This window comes from Oncorhynchus mykiss, chromosome 19, assembly GCF_013265735.2.
Source record: "Oncorhynchus mykiss isolate Arlee chromosome 19, USDA_OmykA_1.1, whole genome shotgun sequence".
Taxonomy (NCBI): Eukaryota; Metazoa; Chordata; class Actinopteri; order Salmoniformes; family Salmonidae; genus Oncorhynchus; species Oncorhynchus mykiss.
The window spans coordinates 19,593,965-19,620,131 of record NC_048583.1 but is presented as its reverse complement, the minus strand read 5'-3'; the positions used below and the strand labels follow the sequence as shown (position 1 = coordinate 19,620,131).

The 26,167-nt window shown below is 42.3% G+C and overlaps 2 protein-coding genes and 1 long non-coding RNA gene across 3 annotated transcripts; 2 read left to right on the top strand and 1 right to left on the bottom strand.

The window, feature by feature from the left end:
• Positions 1-755: 755 nt before the first annotated feature.
• On the bottom strand, positions 756-16,384 carry LOC110497532. The gene is made up of 3 exons (XM_036954415.1): positions 15,964-16,384; positions 9,362-9,676; positions 756-2,785 (listed from the first exon to the last, which is right to left on the bottom strand). Exons 1-3 carry the CDS (start codon positions 16,075-16,077, stop codon positions 2,603-2,605), a joined length of 612 nt encoding a protein of 203 aa, XP_036810310.1. The 5' UTR covers positions 16,078-16,384; the 3' UTR covers positions 756-2,602.
• LOC118941464 lies at positions 10,211-25,779 on the top strand. Its single transcript, XR_005037678.1, has 2 exons — positions 10,211-10,576; positions 25,348-25,779. It is a non-coding gene; the product is annotated as an uncharacterized LOC118941464 (long non-coding RNA).
• Positions 21,136-25,779, top strand: LOC110497533. Its single transcript, XM_021573675.2, has 2 exons — positions 21,136-21,452; positions 24,611-25,779. Exons 1-2 carry the CDS (start codon positions 21,382-21,384, stop codon positions 25,311-25,313), a joined length of 774 nt encoding a protein of 257 aa, XP_021429350.1. The 5' UTR covers positions 21,136-21,381; the 3' UTR covers positions 25,314-25,779.
• Positions 25,780-26,167: the final 388 nt, after the last annotated feature.

The following is a 26,167-nucleotide window of genomic DNA, read 5'->3' as shown; positions in this document are numbered from 1 at the left end:
AAAGAACCAAAAATCTCAAATTTGGACTCAGGACAGATTTCCACTTGTCTAATGTCCATTGCTCATGTTTCTTGGCCTAAGCAAGTATCTTCTTATTATTGGTGTCCTTTTAGTAGTGTTTTCTTTGCAAAAATTTGACCATGAAGGCCTGAATCACGCAGTCTCCTCTGAACAGTTGATGTTGAGATGTGTCTGCTACTTGAATTCTGTGAAGCATTTATTTGGGCTGCAATCTGAGAACTCTGATGAACTCATCCTCTGCAGTAGAGGTAACTCTGGGTCTTCCTTTCCTGTGGCGGTTCTCATGAGAGCCCATTTCATCATAGCGCTTGATGGTTTTTGCAACTGCACTTGAAGAAACTTTCAAAGTTCTTAACATTTTCCACATTGACTGACATTCATGTCTTAAAGTAATGATGGACTGTCATTTCTCTTTGTTTATTTGAGCTGTTCTTGCCATAATATGGACCTGGTCTTTTACCAAATAGGGCTATCTTCTGTATACCAGCCCTACCTTGTCACAACACAACTGATTGGCTCAAAAGCATTAAGAAGGAAAGAAATTCCACAAATTAACTTTTAACAAGGCACACCTGTTAATTGATACGCATTCCAGGTGACTACCTCATGAAGCTGGTTGAGAGAATGCCAAGAGTGTGCAAAGCTGTCATCAAAGCAAAGGGTGGCTACTTTGAAGAATCTCAAATATAAACTATATTTTGACTTGTGTAACACTTTTTTGGTGTGTTGTTTCATAGTTTTGATGTCTTCACTATTATTCTACAATGTAGAAAATAGCAAAAATAATTAAAAACCCTTGAATAATTAGGTGTGTCCAAACTTTTGACTGGTACTATATATATCGTTTTTTTTCTAGCTTTAACAGGTTCAGAACTGGATTAGCAGAGTCTGGTGTTAGAGCAGGGCTGGAGCAAAAGCCTGCATTCTCAGTGGTTCTCCAGTAGGAGGAGCTGCACAGCTGAGATGTTTTGTTTTGGTTCCTCTACTCACCACTAGAGGGCAGGGCACAGTCTGTATTGGACAGCTAAACTCATCACATCACTTCAAGGCACAATATGTGAGATTACCATCCACCAGTAATGAAAAGTTCTGGGACGAAGTTTCCCCTGGGTACAGATCTAGGATCAACTTCCGCTCCCCATTCCTAACCTTAACCATTAGTGGGGAAAAATGCAAAACTGACCCAATATCTGCTTTAAAGGGCAACTACACCCAATGAAATAGCCTACCCTTTCTCATACCTCCAAAATGACCTATGTTCCATTGTTTGTAGTCTCTAAATGGGTAGGAAGCCATTTAAGACTATTGGGATGCATCTTAAATGTGAAACAATTTGTGGTGATATCTATCTAATGCTGGTCCTTGTACCGGCTCACAAGGACTGGAAATTGATATCACATAAACCACCGTCTTGAACCGGAAATCTACACTCCATTATCAAAGTGGATCCTGTAGCTGTCACCAACATTACATCTCATTTGTGGGATTGTTTTGGGATCCAGGGGCCAGTTGATCAGAACATTTAATCCATATCAAAATGATCCTGTGTTGTATAAAATTCTGTTTCCCTAATCAGATTGGAAATTGTAAGGCGATGCCAAACCAAATCTCTTACAATAACCACACCAAATGTTACAATCAAGATCATGCTTATATTAATGACCACATGACATATGAATATTGCCTTTCAGATAGCATAGAGAGAGAACAGCCGACCGGGCACAGACGTCAGTTCGACGCCTATTCCACGTTGGTTCAACGTAATTTCATTGAAATGACGTGAAGACAGCGTTGATTCAACTAGTGTGTGCCCAGTGGGAGGAGACTAAATGAAATGTTCTGAAATACTGGTCCTTGTATGTCTGGAGTAGGCCAAAGGAAGGTCATGGTTGAATACTTTGACTGTAGGCTGTAAAACCAGGCAGAGAACACATCTTGATACCAGGTGTAAACCGCAAACTTCTTCTGTAATAACTTTACTTGATTTTTACTGCATCAAACCGTGTTGAACTAGAGCGATTTTTAGTTTGTTATTGACACATTTTAGCTAGTTACTAGCCTAACGTTCTAACCGCTAGGCTACGTGCCACCCAGTGTCCTATGTCTGTTAGCAGCAAGCAGAGCTACAGCGCAGGGCCCTTGTTAGAGAAGTATGTCTTGAATGACCAAAATTGCTTCAAAATCAACACTGTTATGTCACTATTATGTCACTATTATGTCACACATTGGTTGTACAGTATGTAGTAATATACTTTCTCATGCTTTCTCTTATGTCCTTGTCACCACTGTATATATTTATTTATTAACTTAAACATATTCTCCTCTCCCTCTTTTCACAGAATCTTTATACTGGCTGTTGTCACTCTTTTCCTTCTCCTCTTGTTTCCATATCTCTCTCAGACTTTCAGACTCCTGCATGCCTTCACTCTTTCTTCTTCCACATCAGACCCTCCTACCTCATCCTCTCAAGCTACCTCTCTATCTCTCTCCCATTCTTTCCATCGCTACCTCTCTCTCACCCTCTCTCTCCCCTGCTCTCTCGTTCCTCACTCACAGGCTACTCCTTCCAATCTCTACTATCTCATCTCCGGGTCCTCCTCCCTCTTGGCCTCCCCCTCGTTCTGCTCTCCTTGGGGGTGGCTCCATCGGGGTGCAGGGCCTTCAGGGTCCTGGAGGTGGTGAGCGTCCAGTGCTCCAGCTCGCTGAAGATGCGGTAGATCCAGAGCTTTAGCGCAAACGGGCTGCCGTTCACCGGACTAGCTGTCTACTCAGAGGGGGGGGGGGGGGGGGGGGGGGGGGGGGGGGGGGGGGAGCAGACAGAGAGAGGGAGAGGAAGAGAGAGGAAGAGAGAGAGAGATGTGTTAGGACAGTATTTCCCAATCTGTTTTCCGGAGATCCCCGAGGGCTGTAAATATTTTTGTTCTATCACTAGCACACCTGATTCAGCTGGTGGACTAACTAACGCCTGGTCAACCCCGGGACGTGCACCATGAATAGATTAGGAAACACTGCACTAGAACATACAGTGGGGTCTGAAATTATTGATAAAGATGATCATATATGTCTGTATAAAATAAATAATTCAAATACTGAGCTATATTGTAAACTCAAAAAAACGGGGAAAATACATTATTTTATAATAATACAATTGCTCAGAGAAAGAGATTTTGTTTTACAAGAAATATTTTTCCTCCAATGAGGAATGATCTTAGACCATTCCTCATTGATATCCTTCGTCTGCACTTATAAACTGCCCTCTTCTATTCAAACCACAGGTTTTCAATGGTTTAGCAAGATGGCGCTAGCAGACATGTCAGCTCTGCTTCTAGCTCCTAAGCAACTTTGCAGTATTATGATTTTTTTTGGTGTTATTTATTACATTATCAGCCCAGAATGTTTTTTGTGTTATTGCATACAGACGGAATTTTTTTTTGCATATCAGTGCGGCGGCAACTCACCAGCATTACGACCAGGAATACAACTTTCCATAATTGGATCCTTTGTTTGTACCCCCCAGGGCAATTGAACTTATCCCAGAGGCTGCTCCAAGACGCCGCCAGTGGAGAAGAGGTATTCGGAGTGGACTTCTAGTCTGAATAAGGAGGTGTGCACACCATCCACTGCTTCCGAGTATATTACTTGTTAATGTTCAGTCTCATGACAATAAAGTAGACGAGCTCAGGATGAGGATCTGGTTCCAGAGAGACATCAGGGACAAGGGCAAGACATGTGATGTCCACCCTTGTTCCTGTACCCAAGAAAGCAAAGGTAACTGAACTAAATTACTATCTCCCTGTAGCACTCACTTCTATCATCATGGAGTGCTTTGAGAGGCTAGTTAAGGATCATATCACCTCTACCTTACCTGACAACCTAGACCCACAATTTGCAGACCATCCCAATAGATCTACAGACAATGCAATCGCCATTGCACTGCACACTGCCCTATCCCATTTGGACAAAAATAATACCTACGTCAGAATGCTGTTCATTGACTATAGATCAGTCTTAAACACCTTAGTACCCTCCAAGCTCATCATTAAGCTCGGGGCCCTGGGTCTGAACCCTGCTCTGTGCAACTGGGTCCTGGACTTCCTGACGGGCCACTCCCAGGTGGTGAAGGTAGGAAACAACACCTCCACTTTGCTGATCCTCAACACAGGGGCCCCACAAGGGTGCGTGCTCAGCCCCCTCCTGTACTCCCTATTCACCCATGACTGTGTGGCACGCATGACTCCAGCTCAATCATCAAGTTTGCAGACGACACAACAGCAGTAGGCCTGATTACCAATAATGACGAGAAAGCCTACAGGGAGGAGGTGAGGGTCCTGGCCGGAGAGGTGCCAGGAAATTAACCTCTCCCTTAACGTCAACAAAACGAAGGAGCTGATCGTGGACTTCAGGAAACAGCAGAGGGAGCACGCCCCTATCCACATCAACGGGACTGCAGTGGAGAAGGTACGGCAACTGCACCGCCCGCAACTGCAGGGCTCTCTAGAGGGTGGTGCGGTCTGCCCAACGCATCACCGGGGGAACACTACCTGCCCTCCAGGACACCTACAGCACCCGATGTCACAGAAAGGCCAAAAAGATCATCAAGGACATCAGCCATCCGGGCCACAGTCCGGAGCCTCCAACGACGGTCCCCAGCTCGGGGTCTCCAACGACGGTCCTGGGTCTCCAGCGACGGTCCCTGGTCTGGGGTCTCCGGCGATGGTCCAGGGTCTCCAGCGACGGTCCCCAGTCCGGGGTCTCCAGCGACGGCCCCTGGTCCAGAACATACGGCCATGATTCACGCAGCGAGGGTCCCCAGCCCGGGGCCTACGGCGAGGATCCGCAGTCCAGAGCCTCTGGCAATGATCCACAGGTCAGTGCTACAAGAGCGGACTCAGTGTAAAGAGGGGGGCGGAGTCTAGAACCAAAGCCGCCACCAAGGGTAGTTGCCCACCCAGACCCTCCCATATAGGTTTAGGTTTGCGGCCGGGAGTCCAGACATTTGGGGGGGGGGGGGGGGGGGGGTACTGTCATGCCCTGACCTTAGTTATCTTTGTTTTCTTTATTATTTGGTTAGGTCAGGGTGTGACAAGGGTGGTTTGCTTTTGTATTGTCTAGGGTTTTTTGTATGTCTAGGTGTTTATATGTCTATGGTTGCCTAGATTGGCTCTCAATCAGAGGCAGCTGTTTATCGTTGTCTCTGATTGGGAACCATATTTAGGTAGCCATATTCCTTGGTTATTTTGTGGGTTGTTATTCTATGTTTAGTTGCCTGTTCTGCACTAGCCATATTTCACGGCTCGTTTTGTTGTTTTGTTTAGTTCTGTTCAGTGTTCTCTCTTTAATTAAAGAGTTATGTTCGCTTACCACGCTGCGCCTTGTTCTCCTCTTTATGACAACCGTGGCATAAAGATGGCACGTTGTGTTAGCTAATCCAAGTGGAAGATCCACTTGTGGCCAAGTTTTAGCTTCATGGCAGAGCCAACCAAGTTTTTGGCTAAAATATCCTGGTACTTGGTAAAGTTCATGATGCCGTTGACCTTAACAAGGGCCCCAGGACCAGTGGAAGCAAAATAGCCCCATAACATCAAGATCCCCCACCATATTTTTACAATAGGTATGGGATTTTCTGCTCAGACATTCTCATTTCGATGCCAACCCCACCACTGGTGTGCGTGGCCAAAGAGCTCTATTTTCATGTCATCCAGCAAATTGCCACTTGTATTCGAGCCACTGTTTTGGTCAGATTACATGAAAATGAGGTCTTTGGCCACGCACACCTGTGCTGCAAGTGGATCTTCCAGCAAGACAATAACCCCAAGCACACATCAAAATCAAGTTGACTCGGTACCGGTACCCCCTTTATTTTGCCTTGTTATTGTTATTTTACTGTTACTCTTTTATTTTTTTAAACTTTTGTTTATTTAGTAAATATTTAGTAAATATAACTCCTATTTTTCTTGAAACTGCATTGTTGGTTAAGGGCTTGTAAGTCAGCATTTCACGGTAAGGTCTATCTACAGCTGTTGTATTTGGAGCATGTGACAAATAAAATGGGATTTGATTTGAAAATCCACAGAAATTGTTCATTGGCCGTAAAATTGGTCGTAATACTATGGCTGACAATATAATATAAATATCCTTGGGATGTTTAAAGCTTGGGAAATCTTTTTGTATCCAAATCCGGCTTTAAACTTCTTCACAACAGTATCTCGGACCTGCCTGGTGTGTTCCTTGTTCTTCATGATGCTCTCTGCGCTTTTAACGGACCTCTGAGACTATCACAGTGCAGGTGCATTTATACGGAGACTTGATTACACACAGGTGGATTGTATTTATCATCATTAGTCATTTAGGTCAACATTGGATCATTCAGAGATCCTCACTGAACTTCTGGAGAGAGTTTGCTGCACTGAAAGTAAAGGGGCTGAATAATTTTGCACGCCCAATTTTTCAGTTTTTGATTTGTTAAAAAAGTTTGAAATATCCAATAAATGTCGTTCCACTTCATGATTGTGTCCCACTTGTTGTTGATTCTTCACAAAAAAATAGTTTTATATCTTTATGTTTGAAGCCTGAAATGTGGCAAAAGGTCGCAAAGTTCAAGGGGGCCGAATACTTTCGCAAGGCACCGTATAAAACAATATCATTTCCCATTTTTTTGTAGCATAATATATAGCTTAGTGTTTGAATTGTTTATTTTATACAGCCATTATTGTTCATCTTTATTAAGGGTGTCAATCATTTCAAACCCCATTGTATATACAGTTGAAGTCGGAAGTTTACATACACTTAGGTTGTAGTCATTAAAACCTATTTTCAGCCACTCCACAAATTTCTTGTTAGCAAACTATAGTTTATCTACTTTGTGCATGACACAAGTAATTTTTCCAACAATTGTTTACAGACAGAATATTTAACTTATAATTCACTGTATCACAATTCCAGTGAGTCAGAAGTTTACATACACTGAGTTGACTGTGCCTTTAAACAGCTCGGAAAATTCCAGAAAATGATGATATGGCTTTAGAAGCTTCTGATAGGCTAATTGACATAATTTGAGTAAATTGGAGGTGTACCTGTGGATGTATTTCAAGGCCTACCTTCAAACCCAGTGCCTCTTTGCTTGACATCTGTTACGTCTCTCGTCAGAAGGCATCGACCAAAGGGCAGCGTGGTAAGTGTTCATGATATTTATTGATCAAAACACTCAAAGAAAATAACAAAGTGAAAAACAAACAGTTCTGTAAGGCAAATAAACTATACAGAAAACAGCTACCCACAAAACACAGGTGGGGAAAGGCTAGACAGCTGCCTCTGATTGGGAACCACACTCGGCCAAAAACAAAGAAATAGAAAACATAGAAATAAAGAAACTAGAATGCCCATCCTAGTCACACCCTGGCCTAACCAAAATTTAGAATAAAAGCCTCTCTATGGCCAGGGTGTGACAACATCATAGGAAAATCAAAAGAAATCAGCCAAGACCTCAGAAAAAAAATTGTAGACCTCCACAAGTCTGGTCCATCCGTTCCATTCATCTGTACAAACAATAGTACGCAAGTATAAACACCATGGGACCCCGCAGCAGTCATACCGCTCAGGAAGGAGACGCGTTCTGTCTCCTAGAGATGAACGTACTTTGGAGCGAACAGTGCAAATCAATCCCAGAACAACAGCAAAGGACCTTGTGAAGATGCTGGAGGAAACAGGTAACAAAGTATCTATATCCACAGTAAAACAAGTCCTATATCGACATAACCTGAAAGGCCGCTCAGCAAGGAAGAAGCCACTGCTCCAAAACCGCCATAAAAAAGCCAGACTATGGTTTGCAACTGCACATGGGGACAAAAATCATACTTTTTTGGAGAAATATTCTCTGGTCTGATGAAGCAAAAATAGAACTGTTTGGCCGTAATGACCATTGTTATGTTTGGAGGAAAAAGGGGGATGCTCGAAAGCCGAAGAACACCATCCCAACCGTGAAGCACCGAGGCGGCAGCATCATGTTGTGCGGGTGCTTTGCTGCAGGAGGGACTGGTGCACTAAACAAAATAGATGGCATCATGGGGGAGGAAAATTATGTGTATATACTGAAGCAACATCTCAAGACATCAGTTAGAGCTTGGTCTCAAATGGTTCTTCCAAATGGACAATGACCCCCATCATACTTCCAAAATTGTGGCAAAATGGCTTAAGGATAACAATGTCAAGGTATTGGAATGGCCATCACAAAGCCCTGACCTCAATCCCATAGAAAATGTGTGGGCAGAACTGAAAAAGCGTGTGCGAGCAAGGAGGCCTACAAACCTGATTCAGTTACACCAGCTCTGTCAGGAGAATTGCGCCAAAATTCACCCAACTTATTGTGGGAAGCTTGTGGAAGGCTACACGAAATGTTTGACCCAAGTTAAACAATTTAAAGGCAATGCTACCAAATACTAATTGAGTGTAGGTAAACTTCTGACCCACTGGGAATGTGATGAAAGAAATAAAAGCTGAAATAAATCATTCTCTCTACTATTATTCTGACATTTCACATTCTTAAAATAAAGTGGTGATCCTAACTGACCTAAGACAGGGCATTTTTACTAGGATTAAATGTCAGGAATTGTGAAAAACTTTGTTTAAATGTATTTGGCTACGGTGTATGTAAACGTCCGACTTCAACTGTATACAGTACATATAAACAACTGATTTGACCGAATCGTATATAAATAATTATTAACAAACTATGATTAATAAACAATATAATATAATCAGTTTGTTTAAACTAAAAAGTATTGTCCTTGCATAAAACAGTTTATAAGCATATCATAAGTTCTGAATAACAAAAGCCTAATTTCTTCCTCTCCTCCTTGAACTCATCAGTGATCTGAAATATTAGGGATATCTGAAAGCAAAATGTTTCCACCAGTCTTATCTGTCTTCAATACGTGGCCCTGGTTTACACTAAAAAGGGAAATTAACCTTGCTCTGCAACCTAGGTGCATGAATTGAGGAGCAAACTGAAGGGAAGAGGAAATTCAGCAATTCTCTTGGAAGACAGTGTCAGTTGATAAACTGCTTTGTTATTGTTAAAAACCAACATGTTTCGGCCAGTAGCTTTCATCAGGGTTTACACTACATTATGTTCACCATACCAGCCATGTCAGATCAAGGATGACTTCCAAGTAAGGAGGTAGGATTTTACAGGTATTCAAGTACTGAAATGAGACCTGCTGGGTTAACTGAGGGTTTCCAGTAGTGTACTGTATCTTAACCTTAAACATTTGTGGGGGAAATTCAAAACTGACTCCAGATTAGTGTCTAGGGGCAACTTTACCGTACACCAGTGATTCTGTACCTCAGTATTCTTCGGATCAGGAGTGAAGGCTGCAGTTCCAGCTCTGTCCTCCAGGAGGAGCCGTGTGCTCGCCAACAGGTGCCCCAGCCGGTCCCTCACTGTTTTCCTCTGGCTTTCGTATTGGGCCCTGTCCCCGCCGTTCCCCACCCCCTCTTCCAGGCCAATGGCACGCTCCAGAAGGTTCCGGCACTGTTGCAGGGCGGAGTATAGGCGCCACAACCTGTCATTCGGCGAGAGCTGGGAGGAGAGCGGCGGCACGGTCACCAGGCGCTCCCCGCCAACGGTGAGTTCCTCTGCGAACGTCTCCTTTTTTCTCTGAAGTGGGTAGTGAGGAGGAGGGATGGAGAGAGTATGGAGGTGGAGAGGAAGAGGAGGGTGATGCCGTGTAAAGGAAAAACACATTAGCAGTGTTTAAAAGTACATTTCCATGACAGTGAGTGGAGAAAAATAAACATGTTTTTTTTTGCACAACGAAACGGTTACACTGCAAAGGAATCACCACAGATGACCAAAGTCAGGCATAACACAACAATTAGTGCGCAACCAAACTCAATATGCTAATGCAACTCAAAGGCAGCACTGCTAATCCAGTTCTCTAAAAGAGACGAGGCATTGACAAAGGTTTACGGCTTAATAAGTGCCACTACTCTATTTTGTTCATAAAATATAAAGCGCTAGTCACAGCCTTAACACATTTGGAAAAGCCTTTCTTAAGACACCACTATTTTGTATTTTGAAATACCACCATGGACACCACGTTTAACTGCTCCTGAGTCTGTCCGAATATGGACACCGTAGTAATGGGAAGCTGTGGCCATGAGGAATGAATATATGAATAAGTCACTCATTCCGAGTTAGTATTGAAACCAAACTGCACGTGGAATATTCAAGGAAGTACAAAAGATCTGACCTAAGAGACTGTACAGTAAAGAGCTGACCTAAGAGACTGTGCAGTAAAGAGCATGTTTGCCCATTTTCCGATGATAGTCGAGCAATTTTCCTTGATGAGCAACAACTGGCAAATGTTTGAACCCTATATTGCGGTTAGGACAACATCCGCCCTGGCCCCATTGGAACAGAGGGGGTTAGTGGTTCAAAGGGATGGCTGGTTCAACTACCAGAACCAACCTTCCCCAACCACTCCAGGGGGAAAAACAGGCAGGATGTGTGACATCACAGGTAACGTGTGTGTGTGTGTGTGTGTGTGTGTGTGTGGTAGGAAGTTATTATATTCTATTGCATCTAGATCAGAGAATAGTGAGTGAGCTGAGATTCCCTTGAGTACTTAACCCCCAGTTATACATTATACCAAGGTGCTGACATTCTGACCACCGTGAAAATGATTCTGTGCCTGTGTGGTAGAATGATTACCGTGTAACATTGACAAGGCAGCCCTGCTTACACAAGGGCAATGGTCAAGTAAATGTGTATATTGGTTTGTAATAGGCTACTAGACAGGGAGCAGTGGAGTGGGTTATGAACTTTGAGGGATGTTGTATAGATAGGCTTGTCTAGAGGGAGAGGCAGAGGTAAGGCAAACCGGAGACAGCAAGCTCTTGATCTGACTGTCATGATCTCTTTCAACACCTTATTATGAGTAAGGACTACGTGGTAATAGATAAGTTGAAAATTGTGGGCTATATCTTGACTGAATTTACGTAAACCGCATGTGTGTATTATGTTGAGTAATCTACCTAAACCAAGATTATTATAGTTTTGTGTTTTTATATTCGTTTTTATTTATAGTAGCTTTAAGATTTGTGTTTTAAATTCAGTTTAGTTTGTTTTTACATAAACCTTACTTGTTTTATTAAAACATTTATATATTTTTTTTAGTGTTAGTGACAGAAAGAAGCCTATGTGTGGGAGGCTAGGAGACATGTATGTGTTGTATAGTTTCAGTGTTTTTTGGGATGTAACTTCTTGCAACTGTGGGGAAGTAATGCATAAGGTGTCACACCGTGATCTGTTTCACCTGTCTTTTTTGATGGTCTCCACCCACCTCCAAGTGTCTCCTGTTTTCCCCATTAGTCCCCGGTGTATTTATCCCTGTGTTTCTTGTCTCTCTGTGCCAGTTCGTCTCGTTTTGCCAAGTTAACCAGCATTTCTCCTAGCTCCTATTTTTCCCAGTCTGTCTTTTCCTAGCCCTCCTGATTTTGACCCTTGCCTGTCCAGACAAAATATCCGCCTGCCTGACCACTATGCCTGTTCTGACCTCGAGCCTGCCTATGGCCTGGTACTGTTTGGACTCTGACCTGGTTTATGAACTCTCTCCTGTCTCCGACCTGCTTTTTTCCTACCCCTTTTGGTATAATAAATATTGGAGCTCAACCATCTGCCTCCTGTGTCTGAAATTTGGTCTTGCCTTGTGCCCTTATATATAGGGACAATTCCATGGTAAAGGAATTATGCTTTGACTCAGATTTTTCTCTTTAAAATACATGCCAAACAAAACATTGATCTCCAAGTTTAACCATACGATTCTACGCACAAGGACTAGTTTGAACAATTTGCAAAGGATTTCACAAAAACACATTTACTGGAATAACTGTGCAGATGCAAAGTTTGGTAGCAGAATTACAATAAAATCTCCCTCAGTTGTTTAACTAAATTTTCCAAAAACTCTGTTTAATATTAGGAGATAGTGAACTACAGGGAAAGGGGGCCCGAGCACGCCCCCATTCTCATTGATGGGGCTGTAGTGGAGCAGGTTGAGAGATTCAAGTTCCTTGGTGTCCACATCACCAACAAACTATCATGGTCCAAACACACCAAGACAGTCGTGAAGAGGGCACGCCAACGCCTATTCCCCCTCAGGAGACTGAAAAGATTTGGCATGGGTCCTCAGATCCTCAAAGTTATACAGATGCACCATCGAGAGCATGGTTGCATCACCGCCTGGTATGGCAACTGCTCAGCCTCCGACCGCAAGGCACTACAGAGGGTAATGCGTACAGCCCAGTACATCACTGGGGCCAAGCTTTCTGTCATCCAGGACCTCTATACAAGGCGGTGTCAAAGAAAGGCCCTAAAAATTGTCAAAGACGCCAGTCACCCAAGTCATAGACTGTTCTCTCTGCTACCGCACGGCAAGCGGTACCAGAGCGCCAAGTCTAGGTCCAAAAGGCTTCATAACAGCTTCTACCACCAAGCCATAAGACTCCTGAATAGGTAACAAAATGGCTACCTGGACTATTTGCATTGACAACCCCCCTCCCCCACCCCATTTTTACACTGCTGCTACTCTGTTTATTATCTATGAATAGTCACCTACTTGTACATATTACCTACATGTTACATAAATTACCTCAACTAACCTGTGCCCCCGCACATTGACTCTGTACATAAACTTGTTTATTTTTTTTATTTTATTTTTCTGCCCCCAAACAAGACCACGTTTGTTTTTTCCGGACCAGACCAAATCTGAACCAATCATAGACGTCTATGTCACAGTACAGCACAGCAGATCCCAGTAGATTGGGGTATTTCTAATACCTTTTGTAAGATGTTAGACGCTGTTTAATACCAGTTTCCCAGCTATTTGACCAGAAATCAAAGCCTTTGCTTATTTTTGCCAAATTTTTAGATTGGAAAATGTATACATACCTTAATTAAAAAAAAAAAAGACTATTGGCTTTCATTTGACACCCAATTTGACATGCTCCTATGAACTTCACATGCTGGTGCTCATGGGTCCGTTAAGATGGATATGCTCTAAGGTGATGGGTCTGGTCATAGGTTAGGTTAGGTTTAAAGGTAGACTCAGCGAGATAATATAGATGCACAAAGTAAACAGTAAACATTTTTGCAACAACCAGGAGCACTGAAGATTGAGGCGAAACATCTCTGCTGTTTTAGTCCTGTAGCTGCCATGTTGTAGCAGCGTGAAGCGCACCTGTGCCAATACGCAGATACTATGAGTGACTGTGTATGAGCATAGTTGTAACGGCTGTCGTCCGAATGAGACCAAAGCGCAGCGTGGAAAGTGTTCATGATTTAATGTTCAAAAAACACTCAAACAAAATGATAAAAGGTGAAAACGAAAGTGAACAGTTCTGTCAGGAAAAAACACTAAACCGAAAACAACATCCCACGAAACCCAAACGGAAAATGACAACTTATATATGATCACCAATCAGAGACAACGATAGACAGCTGCCTCTGATTGGGAACCACACTAACATAGAAATAAGGAAACTAGAATGCCGACCCTAGTCACACCCTGACCTAACCAAAATGGAGAATTAAAAACCTCTCTATGGCCAGGGCGTGACAGTAGACAGCAGCTCCGGTGCGGGACGTAGACCCCCTCCGCCCATAGATCCCTCTGCTTCGGTGCATGGACCTTCACTGGAGGAACCGGGCCGCAGATCATCACCGGAGGCTCCAGATCGGGAACAGTCGCTGGAGGCTCCGGACCGGGGACCATCGCTGGAGGCTCCGGACCGAGGATCAACAATGCAGGCTTCGTGCCATGGATCATCACTAGAGGCTCCGGGCCATGGATCATCATTAGAGGCTCCGGGCCATGGATCATCACTGGAGGCTTCGTACCATGGATCATCACTGGAGGCTTCGTGCCATGGATCATCACTGGAGGCTTTGTGCCGTGGATCATCACTGGAGGCTTTGTGCCATGGATCATCACTGCAGGCTCCGGGCCATGGATCATCACTGGAGGCTTCGGGCCATGGATCATCACTAGAGGCTTCGTGCCATGGATCATCACTGGAGGCTTCGTGCCATGGATCATCACTGGAGGCTTCGTGCCATGGATCATCACTGGAGGCTTCGTGCCATGGATCATCACTGGAGGCTTCGTGCCATGGATCCTCACTGGAGGCTTCGTGCCTTGGATCATCACTGGAGGCGAACACACTAACATAGAAATAAGGAAACTAGAATGCCCACCCTAGTCACACCCTGACCTAACCAAAATAGAGAATAAAAACCTCTATGGCCAGGGCGTGACACTAGTCTTGCATCATGCTCATCTCAATGGACACGTTTGAGCGGATCATTTTTGTCAAGTTGGTGACAATCGTTGTTCACCGCCTTTCAAATTGTGTTGCTTTCTGAGGTAAAGAATTGTTTGACTTGAGCCTACCTGTCGACAGCATAAACTTGACAAAAATCATGTGATCAAAGGGCATGAAGTTTTGACTGCAAGTTGCCGCAGTTGCTCTTCACCAAGTTCATCCTGCAGCCATTGACTGCACAGTGAAGGCTCTATTGTCAACCAATCATTAGGTGGTTTTTGTTTGACCCCTGTGACCAAAAACAAGAACCAATTTGCTTTATGTGCACATATAAAATCAATGGGATATTTGAATCTCTCTCTCACTAAATGACTGTACAATGTGTAAACACACTATTATATTATGATTTCAGTTTGTGTGATATGGGGGTTAGATACATGTTTATTTCATCATTACGAAGAAAACATTTGATATTCAATGGCAACACTGTCATGTTGATTTGAGCCTTGCTGTTGGAAAATCACTTTAGTGTCCGACTTTCATTTGTCGCAGATGCACCTCCCCCAGACTTACTCCTCGACTTTCGTCTACTGTCAGGTGCTTTAGCCGTACAACTCAAAAACGCCTGATATGGTGTTGTTTGTGGCAATGTCATCATGCCGAGAATACCTTTCAAATACGAATGAAATCTCAATTTCGACCGTCAGATTCAGAAGCTTGAAACTCCCATAAGAAAAAATGTGAAAACACCAAGGGAGCCATATCAGCTAGAAACGACACTGGGGGGATACCTAGTCAGTAGTACAACTGAATGCCTTCGGCATTCAACCCAACCCCTCTAAATCAGAGGTGTGGGGGCTGCCTTAATTGACATCCGCGTCTTTGGCGCCCGGGGAACAGTTGGTTAACTGCCTTGCTCAGGGGAACACAGATTTTTACCTTGCCAGCTAGGGGATTTGATCCAGCAATCTTTCGGTTAATGGCCCAACGCTCTAACTAGGCTACCTGCCGGGGTGGAGATTCAAAAGCATTGCCGTATAATTAGTCGGCTAATAGATAATGGTTACATTCCTAACCGCTCCCTTCCTCGCAGCAAAAGAGGAAGGGAGCTGCAGGTTGAGATTTGTGCGTATGAGAGGGAGGATATACTGTATCTGGCTATTTGGCGGAAAACCAAGAAGAATTTCATCATTCGCACCCCATCATTTACATAGTTCATTCATTGAGTGAGAACGAGATGCACATGGAAAAAACGTGCATGTCCGGACATCGACCTGTGCGCCAGAAACCCCCCCACCTCTGTCATTCTTGTTATACATTAGTACACTAGTATTCACATATTCACCCCCTCCTTATCTAGTTACATTCATGGACCCTCACTTCTGGATCGGATGCCACACACACACACACACACACACACCAATCCATCAATACATGTCCATTATCGCAATCCATGTGCATCAACACATTTCCATATCCCAATCTTCCATATCCCTTTCATAGGCTAGGCTACTGGCTAAATAACATGTTTTGTCAAGCAACCAGTAGGCCTAATAACAGATTAATTACTGCGAAGCAGAATGCAATAGCCTGTCCAGACTCAACACTAGACGAAATACTTACATAAAGTTCCAATAAGAGAGTGCATTCATGGTGCAACTCCTCAGCAAGAGCAGCTGCCCTCGCAGTTCGGGACTGTTCCGAACCAGCCACTCTTCTTGTACGTGTCCCTGCCATATTCAGTAGAGAAGCAACAGACAGGCACCGAATAGCAATAAGGTTTTTTAATATATTTTTAAAAACTTTCCCTAATGTCTGCTAGTTTTCCTGTTTCATAGTGCTCAAAGTTAGACAGCCATCAAGAAGCGCGTCTCCGCCCTTTCTCAGGCTTCAACCAAGCCCGTTAATTCAATACCTTTCTGTGTACGAATTCCTTCCCTTACTTCCACAACTTTACCCGTTGTGTTACTATGTTACAGTATTAAATATCCTTGTCTAGTGCCACACCTCCCCTTCCCCCGGTAGGCTTATGTCAGGCAGGCATGTGGAATTTAACGGGATAACTCAAGCGGAGGCGTGGGAATGGGAGGAGCTATTATTTATTCATGACGCGTTTAAACGATTTAGCCTGACAGAATGACGAATCTATTCAACAAGACTAGTCCGGACTGGGAAACTCGGAAATGACAGACTTGCTAATTGGTTGTAGTTGTACACGTCCCGCGTTCAACCAGTTAGCAAGTCTGGCATGTCCGAGTTTCCTAGTTCCGAACGCGACATTTTTTTTAACCTTTGTTTAACTAGGCATATGCTACATCAGGGGAAAGTCCGTCACAGGTTACTGCCTAAATTAGTAACTCAGCTGATTTGATGATCAAGTAGTCTTTATTATTAGGTTATTGTGTGGCTCTATAGTTATTGCTTGTCAATAGACGGGAAAGTGGGTTTTTAACCATAGCATCGGGCCTCATGTCTCGCAAGATTTATTATAGGCTAATATGCTTAGGCTTAAAAAATAACATTTCTGAACTGTTGAGTGCGCGTTTTTCTTAAACGAATCATGTTTTAAATTATAGGTGATAAATAGTTTCTAATAATGGAACAGTTGATTATGTAGTTTTGGTAGGCCAAGGGTGAAATCGACTTTATATAGACCGTCATTGTAAATAAGAATTTGTTCTTACCTGACTCGCCGAGTTAAATAAAGGTTCAATAATAAAAATACATATATTGTCTTGAGGCCTTGAGTGTGAAAGATAACACCTTGAGGTGCGCTATTTCAGTGTAATTCTTAAGCTAAAATCACGCTAAACCAGTTCAATGGGAGATTTTGGGGATTAAATGTATTAACTAAAATGTCAGACGTTTTATTCCTTCCAAAATGTCAGATGTGTCTCGACTTGCATCATTCAGGTATGTTCCAAAGTGTAATACCACTTCGATACTCCGGGTGACATAGTGTCCAATTCACAGAGAAGCCATTTTGGCTTATATGGACGCGTCTTTCTTTTTCTCAACGCAGTTGAGCCAAAACTACGCCCCGTTATTCAGCGCAGAGACAGTGACCTTCCAAGGAAACAATTAGCTGCCTACCGTAATGCAGGCCTATTATTATCATGTGTGGTAACATTTGCCCATGTATTTATTTTCAGAGTTTGGATGAGTTGTAAAAATGTCTCAGAGAACTCTGCTGAATTCCCACAATTGAAGGTCAGCTAAATTAACCTAGGCTACTTAACGTTACTATACGGACAAGTTCCTTATTAGCGTCATTTCAGCAACATTAGCGTCCCGCCAGCAACATTAAGACTTAGAGCGTTTCCGCTTTTGCCTTCAAAATCAAAGTTTGCAGTAAAACGCAATGTGTATCATAACGAAAAAAAAAAAAAATGTTTAACATGTAAAACTACACCAGGGAAAATGTAATCTTGTGACTATTTTACCCATGCAACAGAAAATAGCAATTGACTGGAATACATATTTGACTTTAGAGGAAAAAGTTTACTACCTGTCTCACCTAAAGACTCAGTAGGGTCTCTACTAACTGAATATGCTTAATTTTGCAAGGGTACTGTGTCCTTACTCTGCCCCGTTCATAGCCTCCTATGCAATTCACTGTATTGGACTGTCTACTACCTGTCTCAGCTAAAGTGGGGTGGAAAACACTCAATAGTGTTGAGTTTGAACAAAAAGCTATGTCATAAGAAGTGTTGCTGGACTTTTAGCAGGTCAAACAGCTAAAATGGGGTGCCTGGACACTATACGGTTCAAATATAGCACAGTGACATAGGATGCATATAGTATATTGTCATACCCAAATACTGTATAACGCAAAATACAAATATCTTACAATCTTCCTTTTGGTGGAAACTTTAGAAAAAAATACAACATGCAATATGTTTATTTAGAAAATCAAGAGAGATGCAAGTACATTTGGTCCAAAGAAGTATACTTTATTCATAAAATATTACAATGACGTTAATTCATCTAATTGATCATCAACAATTACACAGGTTTCAAATTAGTTTCAAGTTTTATTGTCACGTGCGCAGGTACAGTGAAATGCTGACTTGCTAGCTCTTTCCCAACAATGCAGTATTCAATAAAACATAGTATACAGTCTTTTTTTTTTAAACACACAATAAACAAGAAAAAGATGAGAAAGTAAGCTATATACAGGGTCAGTACCAGGGACACTGGCATGGTTAAGGTAGATAGGTACATGTAGGCAAGGGTAAGGAGAAAGTGACTGGTAGCAGGATAAATAATAATAACATTCAACATAGCAGCAGCATAAAGGAGCCCTAATACGAGGTTCGGTTTGCACCTACCAGAACTTGGCTAGCTGAAGCGAACGTGTGTGCTTCGCATAATCCCTTAAATATACATTTGCTTGCAAAACAAGAACAAAAATTGCAATAATATAGTTTGTCCCTCTTGAGACGCCGCAGCAATAACATTGCCATAACACTTCCTCAAAATATTCCAAATCAATCAAAGAGGCTTTAGTGGTGGGTGGGTGTGCTGGTGTGTGCGTGCATGGTGATGAGTGTGTGAGTGTTGGTGTCAGTGTGTGTGCAGGAGTATCAGTACGTGCATGTGTGAGTGTGTGGGTAGAGACCCCTGAGTGGCATATAGTGCAGATAGTCAGTGCAGATAGCTGGCCATCCTCACCCACGGTCTATTTCCTAGCTGTTCAAAAGTCTCAGTGCCTGGAGTCACCATTATACTCAATGAACCTGATATACACATTCTTACATAACATTAATGCAATAATCTTTTTTTTCCTGACAATTCATACAAAATCTCTTATTGTTGTGAATGAATTCATTGATGTTATCTCCAAATAGGACTGCTTACGTGAACAAACACACATAGGGACTAGAACTACTTCCATCTACTCCTCTCTTCACCATACTGAGCCGCACCAAAACCAAACCCTTAACCTACCCCTTACCCACAACCGGGTTCGTATCAAAATCCCGACCCTACCCTCCCCATACACTCATACATCACTCTTTGCCTTCTTTGAGCCCACCCGTCTTCATTCATGTGTTGTATAGTCTGATGTTTTGACTCCTATTTATTTGTCTTTTCATTTCTATAATTGTAGTGGCTTTGGGTCCTTGAAAAGCACTAAGCATTATCATTATTATCATCATCCTCTATCTGAGCTTTGAAATTCCCACAATGATTTGAAAATTCATATGTCAGAACAATGTCCACAAACCTTTCCATGTAATGCCAAATACTGTAGAGACAGATATCTCTGTTGTGCGTGAAGAATGCCCTCCATTTCCTTCTCATACTGCTTTATGGAGTGCATTATTTTAACACTCAATGTAATACTATTGCGAGCACATTACTTTCTTTTTCATTTGTATTGCTATGGCCATCCAAAGTGCTTTTAAATTCACAGGTATTATTAAATATTTTAAAAGCCACCAATTGCTTGCTATTCTAGGTACCTTAGGCAGAACATCAATATTCTCAGAACAGAAATTCTGTAACTGTTGGCTAACAAAAGAACAAGAAGCACATATATACAATGTGATCCTCCAAATGAGATTTTACAAGATCAAGGTGCACATCAATTTAATGGTGGGTGGGTGTGTGCGTGGTGATGAGTGTGCGTGTGTACAGTACCAGTCAAAAGTTTGGACACACCTACTCATTCAAGGGTTTTTCTTTATTTTTACTATTTTCTACATTGTAAAATAATTGTGAAGACATCAAAACTATAAAATAACATATGGAATCATGTAGTAACCAAAAAAGTGTTAAACAAATCAAAATATAGTTTATATTTGAGATTCTTCAAAGTAGCAACCCTTTGCCTTTGACAGTTTTGCACAATCTTGGCATTCTCTCAACCATCTTCATCTGGAATGCTTTTCCAACAATCTTGAAGGAGTTCCCACATATGCTGAGCACTAGTTTTCATGCTTTTCCTTCACTCTGCGGTCCAAAACATCCCAAACCAGTCTTTGCCCAACAAAGTGATATCAGGATATATAAGTTATCCTGTATGAGCTTTTGTGACGAATACATTACATTGTTACAGGTGTCAAGCTTATGGGCATGTGGCAGCAGTGTGTAGGAGGGAGGTTCCTAGGTGTGAGAAGTGTGCAGAAGGACATGAGACAAAGGAATGTGTAGCATTGGGGAAAGTAGTGGTATGTGTTAATTGAAGGGGTGCCCATGGGGCTGGGGATCTGAAATGTCCCATGCGAGAGAGGCAGGTTGAGATTTCCTGGGTTAGAGTAGTGCAGAAGTTGTCATATCCTGAAGCAGTGAAGAAAGTAGGGGAAGTCCGGTCAAGGAATCCTAAGAGGAGTGGTGTAAGTAGTAGATCTGTACTAGTAAAGAGGGATAAGCCAACAAGTGATATATCTTTCAGTAAGATTGGATTTAAAAAATGTTACAGCAATGGTTATCAACTGTACTGCAGGGATGGAACGTAAAGTCGCAGAAAATTGAGGTGGTGGCGGCAGCTGCAGAGAGGTATTTGGGTGCCCTAGACTTGACATCAGAAGAGTTACAGGGTGTCTTAAGTGGTGGTGGTGACCCTTCCTTTCATGTTGTTGGCCTGAGGTAGGACTAAATAGATTTGAATAGTGGAGTAGGGAGGTGTTATTTTTTGTGTGTTTTTTTTCAGATAAAGTACAAGGGAGTTGTACTCCAGTCTAGTAGGTGGCGGCAATGCATCATTACCTGGAAGCCAACCGCCGTTAAACCTAATCGAATAAGAAGTAGTAGTACGCGGGGAACTTTTATTTTGAAGTTTTTCGAAATTCGGTGACCCAGAGGTGCTTACGCTTGCATTTGGATTAGCAAATTGTAGCTACAACAACAGAACTACAACAATTCATACATGTATTGAGCAACAAACACCTTCATACGGAGTATAACTATTAGTTAAATCAAACATAAGACGCAGACCGCAATTTGTGACTGGATTAAAGCGAAAGAAGGACGAAGAGACGGAAAAATATAGATACTAGTTAGCTAGCTAACGTAAGGCTAGCAGCAAGCTGACACATGAATTCTCTCGTTGGCTATGGCGTGTCCTCTGATTCTGACAGCGATGGGGATATTGGAAACGACAAGAAGTAAGTTACAATTCAGGAATACAATTGAGCAAATATTTATTTGTGGAAGAATCATTGAAAAGATAGACGTGTGTTCCATAGAGCTCGCCAAGTTGTCCTAAAACCCGGGAATTAGTTACCTCTGGTTCGTTCAGACCGAGGTAAAGTTGGTTTTATATTCACACATTGACATTCTTCAAAAGCCATTTACAAATGAACTAATCATGAACTAATTCACCGTTTGTCACATAATCATTAAACTAGATATGATGTAGTCTATAAATGTCCAGCATACTTTTACAACCTTTGTTTTGAATACAAATTCCAGTTTGGATTTGATAGAGGGCAGCTTCATATATTACCCACAAAACATCAGTCTCAACGTCAACAGTGAAGAGGCAAATCCAGGATGCTGGCCTTCTAGGCAGAGATGCAAAGAAAAAGCCATGTCCAGTGTCTGTGTTCTTTTGCCCATCTTAATCTTTTATTTTTATTGGCCAGTCTGAGATATGGCTTTTTCTTTGTAACTCTGCCTAGAAGGCCAGCATCCCGGAGTCGCCGTGTTTTGCTGGTACTATTTCATGAAGCTGCCAGGTGAGGACTTGTGAGGCGTCTGTTTCTCAAACTAGACACTAATGTACTTGTCCTCTTGCTCAGTTGTGCACCGGGGCCTCCCACTCCTTTCTATTCTGGTTTGAGTAGTACACATCGTTGTACGAGATCTTCAGTTTCTTGGCAATTTCACGCACGGAATAGCCTTCATTTCTCAGAACAAGAATAGACTGACGAGTTTCAGAGGAAAGTTCTTTGTTTCTGGCCAGTTTGAGTTGTAATCGAACCCACAAATGCTGATGCTCCAGATACTCAAGTAGTCTAAAGAAGGCCATTTTTTTGCTTCTTTAATTAGAACAACAGTTTTCAGCCATGCTAACATAATTGCAAAAGGGTTTTCTAATGATCAAGTAGCATTTCGAAATGATAAACTTGGATTAGCTAACACAACTGGAACACAGGAGTGATGGTTGCTGATAATGGGCCTTTGTATGCCTGTGTAGATATTCCATTAAAAATCAGCCGTTTCCAGCTACAATAGTCATTTACAACATTAACAATGTCTACACTATAATTCTGATCAATTTGATGTCATTTTAATGGACAAAAAAAACAAGGACGTTTCTAAGTGACCCCAAACTTTTGAACGGTGGAGTATGTTATGGTTCACTCTTAGTTATCCTTATCTCCACTGTGGAATGTCCATGTTGATCCTCTTGGTTGTCTTGGTCCTCTTGATCTAACCACCTGTCTTTGTTAGTCAGACCTGACCCCTTCATCCTCTAATTTAACATGACTGAAGATGCAGAATTTTATGCCAGGCTCCTTCTAATAGGGTATAACAGAGTCGTTAGAACTTTGACCACATGCCCTCTAGACTGAAATTTTACTTAAAACGAAAGTTGTAAAAGTATGCTAGACATTTTATAGAGTAAATCATGCATAGTGTGATGTTTCTGTGACAAATGGTGAATTAGTTATTGATTTATACTGCTTTAAATGGCATTTTATAGATTTTATGTATTTCTATCAAATCAAAACTGGAATGTTTATTCAAAACTAAAGTTGTAAAAGTATGCTAGACATGTATAGAATAAACCATATCTATTTTTATTTTTCTGTGACGATCAGTAAATTAGTTATTGATTTTTACCATTTTAAATGGCTTTTGGCGAATGTCTGTTGAATGTCTGAATGTGTGAATATAAAACCGTCTTTACCCCGATTTCGTCCAGCCATTTCTATGGGGAAAGAATAGGGTTTGTGGATAAATGCAGAAAATAAGGTTAACTCAGGTTTAGGAGATCTTATACGATTTGTTCTATGAGCTAGTATCAGTCAGTTTTATTTAATTTAACCTTTTATTTTATCAGGGAGTCATATTGAGACCAAGATCTCTCCGAATTACATAAATTACAGAAAATACACACATCAAAACATATACACAAAATGCAAGCAGAAATAAAGACATGGTCATAAAAAACAAACGCATTCATCAGTAATAAGGTCCTCAATCAGCTTTCTGAATTGCCTTCGAGGCACCAAAACATTTATTTTAAGAACATTTTAGAAGATAACTAAAAGCTAATTCACCTAACTCCGTAGAGACCAAAGAAATTTCCTGGGTTAACCATCCCTGAGACCAGGTGTGGTCACTCGTATATCTGAAGTTTAGTAAAGAGGTTAGGTACAGTGGGACTTTTTTGTAAAAGAGCTTTTATAAATGAAAACATAGCAATGTATCAACCTACGTGACATCAAACGAGGGCCAGCCAACTTTCTGGTAGAGAATGCAGTGTTGAGTCCTAAAATTGTCGGGCCGTAATAAAGCGCAGTGCGCTATGATAAACTGCATCTAACGGCTTTAATGAAGTGGCAGCTGTGTTCCTATAGATGACGTCGCCAATAGTCTAGGACCGATAGGAACAGCATCTATTTCTATAGAAGAATCCCGTTTTTGTTCTCCGCTTCTGAACTAATTTGTCGATATGCTTTTTGAAAGACAGCTTCTCATCTATCCAGGCGCCTAGATATTTGTAAGCCGGGACACGAGCGATATGGGCACCGACCAAAGTACATATGCTTTGATCATCAGAGTTATTTTTATGCGCTCTAGAGAAGTTTAGTTTTACCTGCATTCATTACTCATTTCAGGTCAATCACGTTTTTCTGTAGTACAATGAAGGCAGACTGTAGTTCAGACAGAGCCTGCTCAACCTTGGGCAGTAGCATACCCAACACCACAACATCATCGGCATATTAAGTGCAGGTTGTAATTGAATGTAAACAGTAAAAAGTACAGGACCCAAAATCGACAACTGCGGGACACCTTCTTTAATATCCGGGAAACCTGATTTAACACCGTTAAGTAGATCCACATGACGAGTTATTTTTAAACCAGTTACATGCAGCCTGGTCTAGACCATTTTGAGGAAAGCCTCTGGATTAGCAGTGAGTGATCGCAAATATGGAAAGCCTTTGACAGGTCAATGAAGAGGGCAGCACAGGGTTGCCTTCTATCCATACAGTTAACCGCTAAAATATTTGAATCCTTTGTTAATTCTCGGCTAAGATCTTTACACAACAGCTAGTATACCAGCTCATTTATACATGTTGTTTATTTGAAGGACTGAGAGCAAGGTGGATGGAGAGACCCAGAAGAAGGGCCGCAATTTCCTCCTAGAGTCCGGGTCAGCCTCCAGTGAGTCAGACTGTGACTTCGACCCAGAGGAAGAGGGGGACACCGTATCTCAACTAAAACCTAAACGCCCTCCTCCTGCCTGTATGGCACCCCCCTCTGAGTCCCGGACCCCTCTCCTCCCCGCACCCCCTAGTTCCCTCTCCCACAAACTCCCCCCTCCACCCCTCGGGGCCTCGTCCAAGAGTGGCGTATTCGCCAACCCCTTCAAGGCGCAAGCCGACCAGAAGCTCAATGTCTTGCAGAAGCACGTCCCTCTCACTCTGCTGGCCCGGCCCTCCCAGATAGGAGGCAAGAGGATGTGCGTGGCGTACAGGAAGGACGGACGCTGCAGGTTCGGGATCAAATGCAAGTTTGCCCATGACAGCGACCTCCAAAGCTCCATCATTCCCAATGACTATGACCCCCCTGCGGGTGACGATCCTGGATCGGACCAAGCTGACCCCAACGGGGGGGGATTTTCATACACGGGTCGCCAGAACTTTCACCAAAACCAGGGAGGAGACCCTGAAGAGGAGGGTCAGCAGTCTAGGAAGAGGAGAGTAGGGCTGAGTAACACCCTAGTGCCTCCTAAAAGGTCAATGAAGAATTATGCAATGCAGAGGAAGAGAGAACAGGTCAAATTGAACTGAGTGACTTGCAAAGGGATACTGTCAGCAGCAATAGTGTGTGTGTGTGTGTGTGTGTGTGTGTCCTCACATCGTTTTAGTGTGTGACAGATAAAATGGGAATGTGTTCCAATTTCTGTACCCTTATTCTGCACTCATTTACTCCCCCTCATGGATGTAAAAGGAATGGACTGGTGTAAAATAGGGTTTAAACTTCTCCCTACCCATGATTACTTCACTGTAATGGAGTGCGCAAGTGCAACCTTCTGTTAGAAGAGAAGATAATCAGACCACAGCCAGAGAGCATTCATAGGATACCTATAGCACACTTCTAAACTTCTGTTCAGTCCAGTACATATACTTCAGATTGGTAGTTTCTACATGAAACGTTTTTTGTAGTTTCATTGAAAACGTATTCCTTTCTGTAAGAAACTGTCCATTGGAAATATAAGCTACAATTTATCATTGTTAAATAAATGCTTTAAATGTTTGTAACTTGTGTTTGTGACCACTTAATGATGAATGGGAATAGGAACTGGAGATACGAATAAAGTTATGGATCGGGTTTAGGAAAATGTAGAATTATTGATTTTAAAGTGGATTTTAAACGGTTTTGCTTTGATTAGAGAAAGATTGAAAGAAGAGGCAGCACAGGGTTACTTTTTTGGATCAGTTGCAACACACTCCGGCATCAGTCACAATGTAAGCACACACACTTAGCTCCTGCTTTTTTGGGATGAACCCTCAACATCGATAACATCCAAAAATGATCAAGGTTGTCACAAGAAACAGGACAATCAGTAACAACAATAATCAATAATGTTTTTATTTTACTAAGGCACCTTGGCTGACTGACTCCCAGCATTCTCTGCATTGAT

Excerpts from the sequence above, each read along its gene's own strand:
- LOC110497532 (XM_036954415.1), bottom strand. The coding sequence starts at position 16,077 with ATGGCAGGGACACGTACAAGAAGAGTGGCTGGTTCGGAACAGTCCCGA. Across the intron at positions 9,677-15,963 it reads CTCTCTTATTGGAACTTTAT|AGAAAAAAGGAGACGTTCGC; the intron begins GTAAGTATTTCG and ends TACCCACTTCAG. Across the intron at positions 2,786-9,361 it reads CTGATCCGAAGAATACTGAG|ACAGCTAGTCCGGTGAACGG; the intron begins GTACAGAATCAC and ends CCCTCTGAGTAG.
- LOC110497533 (XM_021573675.2), top strand. The coding sequence starts at position 21,382 with ATGAATTCTCTCGTTGGCTATGGCGTGTCCTCTGATTCTGACAGCGAT. Across the intron at positions 21,453-24,610 it reads GATATTGGAAACGACAAGAA|GACTGAGAGCAAGGTGGATG; the intron begins GTAAGTTACAAT and ends GTTTATTTGAAG.